General features: G+C 38.9%; 1 protein-coding gene across 5 annotated transcripts in view; it reads left to right on the top strand.

The window, feature by feature from the left end:
• The window catches only part of LOC105479130 (solute carrier family 22 member 15), a 95,555-nt gene that overhangs the window by 59,770 nt on the left and 20,807 nt on the right, over positions 1 to 14,978 (top strand). Inside the window, exon 9 of one of the 5 annotated variants that reach the window (XM_071070519.1) lies at positions 91 to 7,226. The exons of the other annotated variants lie outside the window; for them this stretch is intronic. Within the exon in view, the coding sequence (XP_070926620.1) occupies positions 91 to 260 (170 nt within the window). The 3' untranslated portion in view covers positions 261 to 7,226. Of the gene's footprint in view, positions 1 to 90; positions 7,227 to 14,978 lie in introns of those variants that run through there. 5 annotated transcript variants of the gene reach the window in all.

Genomic DNA, 14,978 nt, shown 5'->3' with positions numbered 1-14,978 from the left:
AGAGTTGTTTATTTGATGATGAGGAAGACAGATTAGTTCTTCACAGAAAGAAACTTCATCCAAGGTTGTAAATTGCACTCGTCATTACAGCCAACCACAAGATTGGAGAGCAGAGGCCCTGGTTCTCAAAGGTGGCTTTGGTGCCCCTCAACATCTCCAGCATGACTCTCAAGGAACTCCAACAACAACAAGAACAATGGTATTCACTCTTGGTGACAATGGATAGTCTCTTAGTCCTATATAAATGTGAAAACACCTAGTTAGGAAACTGGCATTTTTATATATGTGTAGCTTTGCTATGCAAACACAGCTTCAAGAAGGATCCCTTTAGCATTCTAATGTAACCTGATTGCTGCCCCTGTGTAGACATTCTGTAGCTATTGCTGGTTTTCAATCTCTTTTTTCACTAGCACACCTGAGGTATGTCAGCGATTGCTTTGGGAACTGTGTTTTTGGTCGTGATTTTCTAGAAGGAGGAGTGAGTCACAACAACTCTCTGAAGCTGGAGCATGTGATATAACAAGAGCCCTGTCTTAGGGGCTTTTGGATTTTGATAGGGTTCTGTTATGAAGCTTGCATTCCAGGTGGCAATCCTTGAGACGATTTGACGTAAAGTTTTGATAACTACTGGAAATGCATGAAGAATTCATTTAATGTCAGAGTATATCAGGTATTAAATACTCCTTTGGTAAATTGCTTCTCCTTGTGATTCATTTGTGCATGTTGCATTAAAGACCCCAAGGCCGTGTGTTCTCCCTGTTTTATAACCCTCCAGTATGTCTACTTTGCTATTGATTGCCACGTGAGGTTCTATACCTTGAGTCTCTAGTGTAAATTGCTCACTACTTAGAGTTTACCCAATACTTAGAACAGCTTTAAAGTGATTTTCATAGAATCATGGAAACTAGAGAACTGAGTAAATTTGCCCATTTTTTATTCTCTAAGCAAATGGGTGCCCCTGCTAATGCGAAGTAGAGGAGGAGCTCCCCAGCTATTGCCCTACCATAGACTTGTAGAACCAGGTGCTCAGTTTTGTTTGTCTTCTGGTAAGACAGTGATGGACTTCAAATTGTTGTAGTTTTATATTCAGCAGATTTTGTTTTGCAGAGGCACCTTGAGAATTCGTTGTTTTTTTTTTCTTTTTTTTTTTTTACCTGCAATAGTCCAACATTCTGTTTATTGCCTCATAGAGAAAAACTTTTCACTAGTCATGTAAACACACCTGTAACCTGTCACACCTTCATAAGCCAGGCCAATTAATGTGTTTCCTCCCCTCCCACTTATTTGCACACTCCAGGTAACCCATCCCCTAGGACTCTACATGTGGCCCTTTCTTGAAATGATCTCTTCTTATAAATAACAAGACAAAAATCTATGGTAAAGGCAGATGTATGGTCTCCCCTCCAGACCAGCAAGTACCACTCTATTTGATTATAATCCGTTTTAAGAGAGCAGCTTGGACCCTTTGTTGATTGTTCCCTTGGTGGACACTGGATAAGAAACAGCATAGCAGAGTGTCTTTGACACTCCACGAATGTGCCTCAGGAGTATGTTACCTCTGTTATACTTAGAAAACATAGATGTATTGTCTGTTTGTAACGATTTCTTAGCTGGGCATGGTGGCTCATGCCTGTAATCCCAGCACTTTGGAGGCTGAGGGGGGCAGATCACCTAAGGTCAGGAGTTCGAGACTAGCCTGGCCAACATGGTGAAACCCCATCTCTACTAAAAATACAAAAATTAGTCAGGCATGGTGGCGGGTGCCTGTAATCCTAGCTACTAGGGAGGCTGAGGCAGGAGAATGGCTACAACCCAGGAGGTGGAGGTTGCAGTGAGCCCAGATGGTGCCATTGCTTTCCAGCCTGAGCAACAAGAGCAAAATTCTGTCTCAATTAAAAAAAAAAAAAAAAAAGACTTCCAGGGAAATTATTTCTGTTTTTAATATTTCTACTACTTAATTTTAATAAATAATTTCTATATGTAATAACCATTACTATTAAATTTATCGTCTTCCACTACCATTGAGCCCATTGTCTTTCATTTAATTCATCACTAGAGAGAGAATATATGGTCACCTTTTTTGTATAATCCTTTCTATGCTTGCAAAGACTTCCAGCTATGCCTGAATTTTCTCTTCTTTCAGATAAATAGTATTTGTTCTTTAAACTTTCTTTAAACCTTTTGCATTTACTCTTTAAAATATTTTGATGACTTTTTTTTAATCTCAAGTTTTTCAAAGGTTTAGGCTACATTTGTAAAAGTTCTAATAAGTACATATAAAGAAAATGACCTAGCAGTTTGAAAAATTCTGTAGCATCTTGTGTTAGTTTGGAGAGTACTCATTTTCTGTTTGCATTTTGTGTTCCTTTGTCCTCACTTTTCCTTACCAAACATGCCTTCAGTCTTGCCTTTCTGCTAACGCAGGTGACCCTCTACCCATCATTATTTTTTAGCACCTCTACTTGATGTGGGTCTCTGTGTCAGAAGCATTTGTGGAGACTGTGATAATGTATCTCTAGAAGAGATAGCCAGGAAGCCAGAAAATAAATTGTTTGGCATTCCTCAGCCTTTGGTTTATAATTATTAGACATAAGTGTCCTGCCCAGTACATATTTGCATGCTGGTTGGCCTTGAAGTAAATGTTCTCCTCTGGGAGTAATATTAGCAGGTGGCCACTAATGTTTTTCCCAGATTAGTAATCAGACATTTTACCTGAATTCTGTGCTTGCGTGGAGGATTCTAATTAACCTTAGAACACTTGCTACCATTTATTAAGTGTTAATCAAGTGCTAGATTCTCTTTATATACAGAAGGTATTATATATTATCCCCATTTTTATAAAGAAACAAAAGCCCAGATTGGTCAAGCAACACATCCAAGGTTGCATAGCAAGTAAGTAGCACATCTGGGATTCAGATTCCTTCTAACTCTAAAGTCAGTCCTCTTTTGGGAATGCTGTTTTCTCCTCTTAGATAAGAGAGGTTTTTTTGTATGGTTTGTTTTGAGACAGGGTGTCGCTCTGTTTCCCAGGCTGGACTGCAATAGTGTGGTCATAGCTCACTGCAGCCTTGACCTCTTGGGCTCAAGCAGTCCTACCACCTCAGTCTCCTGAGTAGCTGGGACTACAGGCATGTGCCAGCCATGTCAGGCTAATTTTTGAAATTAAAAAAAACATTTTTTTGTAGGCTAGTCTGGAACTCCTAGTCTCAAGTGATTCCCCTGCCTTAGCCTCCCAAAGTGCTGGGATTATAGGCATAACCATCGCACCTGGCCAGATAAGAGTTTTAGAACCAAGGTATTCATTGTAAATAATGAAGCTAAAGTCAGAGGATTAATGCTGCCTGATTAAAGCCAGTTCTTAACTCTTTGGTGTGCAGGCCTGATGGGAATTGGCCAGTGTTGAAGAACCTGGGTTGTCAGAGTGGCACTGGGCTCTCATTGATGAGGTTTATGGCAGTTGTGGTCCTGCCAGAGAATCTGAACAGTAGGAGGTCATGGCGTGATAAACACGGTTCTTAGTGAGGCAGTGTTCTTAGACTCAGCCCTAGTGGCACCTTCGTATCTCATTTCTTTTTCTAACGTTGGTCTGCACATTTCTTTATTTGACTTCTCTAGTGTCTATGATACAAAGGATACTATTCATAAACAAAATTTAGTTCCTAGTCTCAAAGAGTTTACAATCTAATGAGAGTAATTAGGGATTCAAAAATAATAATAAAAGTACTATATGAGAATTGACAGCAAAATGCTGTGGGAACTTTAAACTCAGGCCATGATAGTGATGGAGACCAGCTGACTTGCTTTAAACAACAATAGAACCAGAAAAAATATATACATAAGAAATGTTGATTTGCAGACATTGGACAACAGACTGCATAGGACAGGCAGTGATCCCTGAGAGGAGAAAATAAACAAAGTAGGCTCTGAAAATGCCCTAGCTCATGGTTGCCAAACCACAGTGCAGGGAAGGGAAGCCCAATAAATCATAGCATTCTTACTAAATTGAAGAAACAGAAATTGAAGCCTGGGGAAGCCAAGATGTCTGGAATTTGCTGAGCAAAATACTGGAGAGTAGTAAGATACACAGAGGAAGAACTCCAGAGGTCTGCAGAAGAAACCTCCTAGTCTTTGGCTGCTTACTGATTTGAGCATGCATTTGAAGAAACTACTGAGGCCAAGGGGAGATCACCAGAAAGTGGCAGGCAGAACAATTCTTGGATTGTTGAGTACAGGAATGGTTTGTGTTCTCTTCAGTCGGTCGCAGAGCATTGGATAGAGACCTCCTAGGTCAGAGTCATTTTAGGAAAGGGCTTTTTTTTTTTTTTTTTTTTTTTGCCATAAATGTGCTTAAAAACGAAACTCAGAAAGATCAACTGATTCCAAGTAACTTAACTGCATCACAGAACAAAGACCAAAAAGACTTAAAGGAACAATAAAGTTCAGCACCCCAAAAAATAACATTAACCAAAAAAAAAAAAAAATTGACTGTATAGCCTTCAGTCACAATCACCAGGCATGCAAATAAGCAGGAAAATACCTCCCACAAGTAGAAGAAAAATCAATAGAAACAAAACCAAAAATGCACAGATGATAGAATTAAGAGACAAGAATATTAAAACAGCTATTATAAATGTACTCCATGTGCTTAAGAATACAAGCAGAATACAAGCAGAGAAGTCAAAGGAAAGAAAAGACACACTTTCATCTAGAGATGAAACATATAATGTATGAAAAAAATACGGAAGATGAGATTAACAACAGGTTAAACACTAAACAGAAAAGATCAGTTAAAGACATTAAAAAACTATACAACATGAAACAAAAAAATTGAATAAAAAACTAACAAAACATCAGTGAGTTGTGGGACAATATTAAGTGGCCTACATACATGTAATATTAGTCTTAGAAGGATGGGATAAAGAAAAAGTATTTACAGAAATGCTCAAATACTTTGCAAATTTGATGAAAACTATAAACACATAATAAGAAAGTGGTAAGTTCATCAAGAGGATACAACAGTCTTAACTGTATACTTGTAATAAATTTATAGTACACAAAGCAAAAACATATAGAATTGAAAGGCGAAATAGACAAATCTAAGAAACACAGATACTTCAGTATCACTTTCTCAATGATAGAAAGGTAAACAGAAAATATAGACTTGAACAACCAATATGACCTAATCTATAGGTCACTCTACCCTAAACCAATAGAATATGTATTCCATTTGAAGTGCACACAGAGCGTTTGCCAAGAAAGACCTTATTCTAGGCCGTAAAACAAGTTTCAATAAGTTTAGAAGAATTGAAAATTTACAAAAACAAGTTAGTTGACCCGAGTAGAATTAAACTAAAAATCACCAGCAGAAAGGTATCTGGAAGATCCTCAAATACATGGATATGGAACAACACCCTTCTAAAAACATGTGGATTGAAGAAAAAAATCACAAGGAAAACTGGAAAATATTTTTAACTGAACAATAAAATATACTGTATCGGCCCGGCACAGTGGCTCATGCCTATAATCTCAGCACTTTGGGAGGCCGAGGTGGGTGGGTCACTTGAGGTCAGGAGTTCAAGATCAACCTGGCCAACATGATGAAACCCTGTCTCTACTAAAAGTACAAAAATATTAGCCAGTCATGGTGGTGCACACCTGTAATCCCAGCTACTCAGGAGGCTGAGGCAGGAGAATGGCTTGAACCCGGGAAGCAGAGGTTGCAGTGAGCCGAGATTGCGCCACTGCACTCTAGCCTGGGTGACGGAGTGAGACTGTCTCAAAAAAATATAAAGTATACTGTATCAGAGTTTATGGGAGGCAGATAAAGTAATGCTTAATGGGAAATTTATATAATTCTTTTAAGTATCAGAAAAAAAGGAAGTTTTCAAATTAATGATCTGAGCTTCCAACTTAGGAAAGTAGATAACAAATTTTTAAAAAGAAGAGCTAATTAAGCACAATGCAAGCACAGGAAGAAAATAATAAATATAAAAGCAAAAAAATCAATGGAATGAAAAGCAAAACAATGGAGAAAAGTCAATGAAACCAAAAGCTGGTTGTTTAAGACCAATACAATGATTAAACCTCTAACCAGGACAATAAAGAAGAAAGAAAGAAGACACACATTACCAATATGTGGAATGAAAGAGGGGACAACATTATAGAACCTATAGGCATTAATAAGGGAATATTACGAACATTTTTATGTCAATAAATTCAGCTTAGGTAAAATGGGCAAATTTCTTGAAAGATTGCAAACTACCAAAGCTTACTTAAAAACATATAGATAACTTGAATAGCACCGCTAAAAAAAAATTGAATTTGTAGTTAAAAACATTTCCACAAAGAGAATTCTAGGCCCAGATGGCTTTACTGGTAAATTCTATGAAACACAGAAGAAAGAGCATCAATTGTACACACTTTTCCAGAAAAGAAAGAGGAGAGAATAACTCTCCCAACTTAGCCTCTAAGGGCCAGCAATTACTTTGGTACCTAAACCAAACAAAATAAAGGCATTATAAGAAGAGAAAACTACAGATCAATATCTCTCATTAATATAAATGTAAAAATCTTAAACAAAGTATTAGCAAATTGAGTCCAGCACTGCATTAAAAAGGCAGTACCCAATGACTATAGCAAGTTTTATCCCACAAATACAAGGTTGGTTTAACATTCAAAAGCCAATTAGTGGCCAGGCATGGTGGCTCATGCTTATAATCCTAGCACTTTGGGAGGCCAAGGGGGGTGGATCACGAGGTCAGGAACTTTCTTAACTTGATAAAAAGTATTAAGGGAATACCTACAGTAAACATCACATTTACTGGTGAAAGACTGAATACTTATCTAAGATCAGGAAAAAGTCCAGGATGTCCATTCTTAGCACTTCTATGGAACATTGTACAAAAAGTACTAGTGAATATAATAAAGCAATAAAAAGAAATTAAAGGGATTTCAACTGGAACAGAAGCAAAACTGTCTTTATTCACCAGACTACATCATGATCACCTTCATAGAAAATCCATACAAAAAAAAAATCTGGGAACTGGGTGGAGCTCACAGCAGCTCAAGGAAACCTGCCTGTCTCTGTAGACTCCACCTCTGGGGACAGGGCAATAGCAAACACAGCCGAAACCTCTGCAGACGCAAACGACTCTGTCTGACAGCTTTGAAGAGAGCAGTGGATCTCCCAACACGGAGGTTGAGATCTGAGAAGGGACAGACTCCCTGCTCAAGTGGGTCCCTGACCCCTGAGTAGCGTAACTGGGAGACATCCCCCACTAGGGGCAGTCTGACACCCCACACCTCACAGGGTGGAGTACACCCCTGAGAGGAAGCTTCCAAAGCAAGAATCAGACAGGTACACTCGCTGTTGAGAAATATTCTATCTTCTGCAGCCTCTGCTGCTGATACCCAGGCAAACAGGGTCCGGAGTGGACCTCAAGCAATCTCCAACAGACCTACAGCTGAGGGTCCTGACTGTTAGAAGGAAAACTATCAAACAGGAAGGACACCTACACCAAAACCCCATCAGTACATCACCATCATCAAAGACCAGAGGCAGATAAAACCACAAAGATGGGGAAAAAGCAGGGCAGAAAAGCTGGAAATTCAAAAAATAAGAGCGCATCTCCCCCGGCAAAGGAGCGCAGCTCATCGCCAGCAACGGATCAAAGCTGGACGGAGAATGACTTTGATGAGATGAGAGAAGAAGGCTTCAGTCCATCAAATTTCTCAGAGCTAAAGGAGGAATTACGTACCCAGCGCAAAGAAACTAAAAATTTTGAAAAAAAAGTGGAAGAATTGATGGCTAGAGTAATTAATGCAGAGAAGGTCCTAAACGAAATGAAAGAGATGAAAACCATGACACGAGAAATACGTGACAAATGCACAAGCTTCAGTAACCGACTCGATCAACTGGAAGAAAGAGTATCTGCGATTGAGGATCAAATGAATGAAATGAAGCGAGAAGAGAAACCAAAAGAAAAAAGAAGAAAAAGAAATGAACAAAGCCTGCAAGAAGTATGGGATTATGTAAAAAGACCAAATCTACGTCTGATTGGGGTGCCTGAAAGTGAGGGGGAAAATGGAACCAAGTTGGAAAACACTCTTCAGGATATCGTCCAGGAGAACTTCCCCAACCTAGTAGGGCAGGCCAACATTCAAATCCAGGAAATACAGAGAACGCCACAAAGATACTCCTCGAGAAGAGCAACTCCAAGACACATAATTGCCAGATTCACCAAAGTTGAAATGAAGGGAAAAATCTTAAGGGCAGCCAGAGAGAAAGGTCGGGTTACCCACAAAGGGAAGCCCATCAGACTAACAGCAGATCTCTCGGCAGAAACTCTCCAAGCCAGAAGAGAGTGGGGGCCAATATTCAACATTCTTAAAGAAAAGAATTTTAAACCCACAATTTCATATCCAGCCAAACTAAGTTTCATAAGTGAAGGAGAAATAAAATCCTTTACAGATAAGCAAATGCTTAGAGATTTTGTCACCACCAGGCCTGCCTTACAAGAGACCCTGAAGGAAGCACTAAACATGGAAAGGAACAACCGGTACCAGCCATTGCAAAAACATGCCAAAATGTAAAGACCATCGAGGCTAGGAAGAAACTGCATCAACTAACGAGCAAAATAACCAGTTAATATCATAATGGCAGGATCAAGTTCACACATAACAATCTTAACCTTAAATGTAAATGGACTAAATGCTCCAATTAAGAGACACAGACTGGCAAACTGGATAAAGAGTCAAGACCCATCAGTCTGCTGTATTCAGGAGACCCATCTCACACGCAGAGACATACATAGGCTCAAAATAAAGGGATGGAGGAAGATTTACCAAGCAAATGGAGAACAAAAAAAAGCAGGGGTTGCAATACTAGTCTCTGATAAAACAGACTTTAACACATCAAAGATCAAAAGAGACAAAGAAGGCCATTACATAATGGTAAAGGGATCAATTCAACAGGAAGAGCTAACTATCCTAAATATATATGCACCCAACACAGGAGCACCCAGATTCATAAAGCAAGTCCTTAGAGACTTACAAAGAGACTTAGACTCCCATACAATAATAATGGGAGACTTCAACACTCCACTGTCAACATTAGACAGATCAACGAGACAGAAAGTTAACAAGGATATCCAGGAATTGAACTCATCTCTGCAGCAAGCAGACCTAATAGACATCTATAGAACTCTCCACCCCAAATCAACAGAATATACATTCTTCTCAGCACCACATCGTACTTACTCCAAAATCAACCATGTAATTGGAAGTAAAGCACTCCTCAGCAAATGTACAAGAACAGAAATTATAACAAACTGTCTCTCAGACCACAGTGCAATCAAACTAGAACTCAGGACTAAGAAACTCAATCAAAACCGCTCAACTACATGGAAACTGAACAACCTGCTCCTGAATGACTACTGGGTACATAACGAAATGAAGGCAGAAATAAAGATGTTCTTTGAAACCAATGAGAACAAAGATACAACATACCAGAATCTCTGGGACACATTTAAAGCAGTGTGTAGAGGGAAATTTATAGCACTAAATGCCCACAAGAGAAAGCAGGAAAGATCTAAAATTGACACTCTAACATCGCAATTAAAAGAACTAGAGAAGCAAGAGCAAACACATTCGAAAGCTAGCAGAAGGCAAGAAATAACTAAGATCAGAGCAGAACTGAAGGAGATAGAGACACAAAAAACTCTCCAAAAAATCAATGAATCCAGGAGTTGGTTTTTTGAAAAGATCAACAAAATTGACAGACCACTAGCAAGACTAATAAAGAAGAAAAGAGAGAAGAATCAAATAGACGCAATTAAAAATGATAAAGGGGATATCACCACCGACCCCACAGAAATACAAAGTACCATCAGAGAATACTATAAACACCTCTATGCAAATAAACTGGAAAATCTAGAAGAAATGGATAATTTCCTGGACACTTACACTCTTCCAAGACTAAACCAGGAAGAAGTTGAATCCCTGAATAGACCAATAGCAGGCTCTGAAATTGAGGCAATAATTAATAGCCTACCAACCAAAAAAAGTCCAGGACCAGATGAATTCACAGCTGAATTCTACCAGAGGTATAAGGAGGAGTTGGTACCATTCCTTCTGAAACTATTCCAATCAATAGAAAAAGAGGGAATCCTCCCTAACTCATTTGATGAGGCCAACATCATCCTGATACCAAAGCCTGGCAGAGACACAACAAAAAAAGAGAATTTTAGACCAATATCCCTGATGAACATCGATGCAAAAATCCTCAATAAAATACTGGCAAACCGGATTCAGCAACACATCAAAAAGCTTATCCACCATGATCAAGTGGGCTTCATCCCTGGGATGCAAGGCTGGTTCAACATTCGCAAATCAATAAACATAATCCAGCATATAAACAGAACCAAAGACAAGAACCACATGATTATCTCAATAGATGCAGAAAAGGCTTTTGACAAAATTCAACAGCCCTTCATGCTAAAAACGCTCAATAAATTCGGTATTGATGGAACGTACCTCAAAATAATAAGAGCTATTTATGACAAACCCACAGCCAATATCATACTGAATGGGCAAAAACTGGAAAAATTCCCTTTGAAAACTGGCACAAGACAGGGATGCCCTCTCTCACCACTCCTATTCAACATAGTGTTGGAAGTTCTGGCTAGGGCAATCAGGCAAGAGAAAGAAATCAAGGGTATTCAGTTAGGAAAAGAAGAAGTCAAATTGTCCCTGTTTGCAGATGACATGATTGTATATTTAGAAAACCCCATTGTCTCAGCCCAAAATCTCCTTAAGCTGATAAGCAACTTCAGCAAAGTCTCAGGATACAAAATTAATGTGCAAAAATCACAAGCATTCTTATACACCAGTAACAGACAAACAGAGAGCCAAATCATGAATGAACTTCCATTCACAATTGCTTCAAAGAGAATAAAATACCTAGGAATCCAACTTACAAGGGATGTAAAGGACCTCTTCAAGGAGAACTACAAACCACTGCCCAGTGAAATAAAAGAGGACACAAACAAATGGAAGAACATACCATGCTCATGGATAGGAAGAATCAATATAGTGAAAATGGCCATACTGCCCAAGGTAATTTATAGATTCAATGCCATCCCCATCAAGCTACCAATGAGTTTCTTCACAGAATTGGAAAAAACTGCTTTAAAGTTCATATGGAACCAAAAAAGACCCCGCATCTCCAAGACAATCCTAAGTCAAAAGCACAAAGCTGGAGGCATCACGCTACCTGACTTCAAACTATACTACAAGGCTACAGTAACCAAAACAGCATGGTACTGGTACCAAAACAGAGATATAGACCAATGGAACAGAACAGAGTCCTCAGAAATAACACCACACATCTACAGCCATCTGATCTTTGACAAACCTGAGAGAAACAAGAAATGGGGAAAGGATTCCCTATTTAATAAATGGTGCTGGGAAAATTGGCTAGCCATAAGTAGAAAGCTGAAACTGGATCCTTTCCTTACTCCTTATACGAAAATTAATTCAAGATGGATTAGAGACTTAAATGTTAGACCTAATACCATAAAAATCCTAGAGGAAAACCTAGGTAGTACCATTCAGGACATAGGCATGGGCAAAGACTTCATGTCTAAAACACCAAAAGCAACGGCAGCAAAAGCCAAAATTGACAAATGGGATCTCATTAAATTAAAGAGCTTCTGCACAGCAAAAGAAACTACCATCAGAGTGAACAGGCAACCTACAGAATGGGAGAAAATTTTTGCAATCTACTCATCTGACAAAGACTAATATCCAGAACCTATAAAGAACTCAAACAAATTTACAAGAAAAAAACAAACAACCCCATCAAAAAGTGGGCAAAGGATATGAACAGACATTTCTCAAAAGAAGACATTCATACAGCCAACAGACACATGAAAAAATGCTCATCATCACTGGCCATCAGAGAAATGGAAATCAAAACCACAATGAGATACCATCTCACACCAGTTAGAATGGTGATCATTAAAAAGTCAGGAAACAACAGGTGCTGGAGAGGATGTGGAGAAATAGGAACACTTTTACACTGTTGGTGGGATTGTAAACTAGTTCAAGCATTATGGAAAACAGTATGGCGATTCCTCAAGGATCTAGAACTAGATGTACCATATGACCCAGCCATCCCATTACTGGGTATATACCCAAAGGATTATAAATTATGCTGCTACAAAGACACATGCACACGTATGTTTATTGCAGCACTATTCACAATAGCAAAGACTTGGAATCAACCCAAATGTCCATCAGTGACAGATTGGATTAAGAAAATGTGGCACATATACACCATGGAATACTATGCAGCCATCAAAAAGGATGAGTTTGTGTCCTTTGTAGGAACATGGATGCAGCTGGAAACCATCATTCTTAGCAAACTATCACAAGAACAGAAAACCAAACACCGCATGTTCTCACTCATAGGTGGGAACTGAACAATGAGATCACTTGGACTTAGGAAGGGGAGCATCACACACCGGGGCCTATCATGGGGAGGGGGGCGGGGGGAGGGATTGCATTGGGAGTTATACCTGATGTAAATGACGAGTTGATGGGTGCAGCACACCAACATGGCACAAGTATACATATGTAACAAACCTGCACGTTATGCACATGTACCCTACAACTTAAAGTATTAAAAAAAAAAAAAAAAATCTGTAAGAATTAATTGATGAGCTTAGCAGAGTCATGTGATAAACAATTTTCTTTCTACATATTAGCAACAAATAGTTAAAAACTGAAATAAACCGATGCCATTTATAATAAAATTAAAATATGAAAAATGTAGGGATAAATTTTATGAAATATGTATATGACTACAAAAAACTTTAAAATGCTGATGAGAAAAATTAAAGAAGATGAACTAAATGAATTGGTAATCGTAATAATAAATAAATAGATTACCATGCTCATGGACCAGAAGCCATTAAGATATCAGCTCTCCCCAAATTGATTTATCTTCATTCAGTGTGATATCAATAAAATTTCCAGCAGTCTTCTTTTGGTGATATAAATTGACAAGTTAATACTAATTTTTTTTTTTTTTAGACGGAGTCTTGCTCTGTCACGGCCAGGCTGGAGTGCAGTGGCGTGATCTCGGCTCACTGCAACCTCTGCCTTCTGGGTTCAAGGGGTTCTCATGTCTCAGCCTCCCGAGTAGCTGGGATTACAGGCGCCCGCCATCACGCCCGGCTAATTTTTTGTATTTTTTAGTAGAGACAGAGTTTCACCATGTTGGTCAGGCTAGTCTTGAACTCCTGACCTCAGGTGATCCGCCTGCCTCAGCTTCCCAAAGTGCTGGGATTACAGGTGTGAGCCACTGCATCCGGCCAATACTAAAATTTATATGGAAATTCAAAGGATCTGGATTATCCAGAATAATTTTATCATGGAAAAACAAAGTTGAAGAACTTAACTACCTGATTATAAGAGTTACAACAGGCCGGGCGTGGTGGCTTATGCCTATAATCCCAGCACTTTGGGAGGCTGAGGCGGGTGGATCACCTGAGGTCAGGAGTTCGAGACCAGCTTGGCCAACATGATGTAACCCCATCTCTACTAAAAATACAAAAATTATCTGGGCGTGGTGGTGCACATCTGTAATCCCAGCTACTCTGGAGGCTGAGGCAGGAGAATTGCTTGAACCCGGGAAGTGGAGGTTGCAGTGAGCCGAGATCATGCCACTGCACTCTAGCCTGGGCTACAGAGTAAGATTCTATCTCAAAAAAAAAAAAAGACTTATAATAAAGTTACATTAATCAAGACAGTACAATATTGGCATAGGAATGTCTGTACAGATAATGGAACAGAACTGAGTGTGAAATAGAACCACATATATGGTCAGTTGATTTTTTTTTTTTGACAGAGCTGAGATTTCGTTTACTTTTTAAAAATAAAAATATTTTGCTCAGTCATAATGTACATACAGAAAAGTGCTCATGGTCAATTAATTTTTGATGAAAATGACATGTTAATTCAATGAGGAAAAGATAACCTTTTTAAAAAATGGTGCTGAAATAATTGGATCTCCATATACAAAAAATATAACTTCAACTTATAAATCACATTATATGCAGCAATAAACTTGAAATGGTTGTTAAACTGAAATGTAAATGCTACAACTGTATTATACAACTAGTAGAAGAGAACATTGGAGAAAAACCTTAGTGACTTTGAGTTAGGCAAAGATTTCTTAACTAGGACACAAAAAGCATGAAAAGAAAAAAAATTCATGAACTAGACTTCATAAAATTAAAAACTTTTGATTTTTAAAAGACACTATTACAGAAATGAAAAGTAAGACACAAACTGGGAGAAAATATATGTAAAACATATATCTGATAAAAGACTTGTATCCAGAATATAGAAAGGACTTTAATAATAAGGAAAAAATGAGCAAAAGATTTGAATGGACGCTTCTCCAAAAAGATATAAAAATGACAAATAAATATGGGGAAAGTTGTTCAACATCTTCAGACATTAGGGAAATAGAAATTGAAACCACAATATCAGGATCATCATGGCAGACGGAAGGCAGGACTAGATTGCAGCTCTGACTCAGATGGACAGAGCACTGTGTAGAGGCTCGCATCATGAACTTTAGCTCCAGATTGACAACAAGAAGAAACCAGCAATCCCAAGAGGACCCACAGTCCCTCTGAAGGAAGCAGCCTGCTCCTGCAGGACCTGGAGACATTCCAAATACTGAGTGCCCCAATTGCAGAAGTGGGAAAAGGAGATCCTCTTCTCCTGAACACACACCCCCACTGGAGAAACTGAAGGCCTGTTTGCAGGAGAAGTTTCACACTTTACCTGGAGCCGAGTCAATTAAGACAGCCAGAAAAATATAGGGGTAGAGGAAGCAGCGGGAAAGGCCCTGGGAGCTCGCTGGGTCCCTAAGGAGGCCACAGGGATCCCTTGTGAGGGTGGCC

The sequence above is a fragment of the Macaca nemestrina genome, chromosome 1 (assembly GCF_043159975.1).
Source record: "Macaca nemestrina isolate mMacNem1 chromosome 1, mMacNem.hap1, whole genome shotgun sequence".
Taxonomy (NCBI): domain Eukaryota; kingdom Metazoa; phylum Chordata; class Mammalia; order Primates; family Cercopithecidae; genus Macaca; species Macaca nemestrina.
This window is presented reverse-complemented; position numbering and strand designations above follow the sequence as displayed.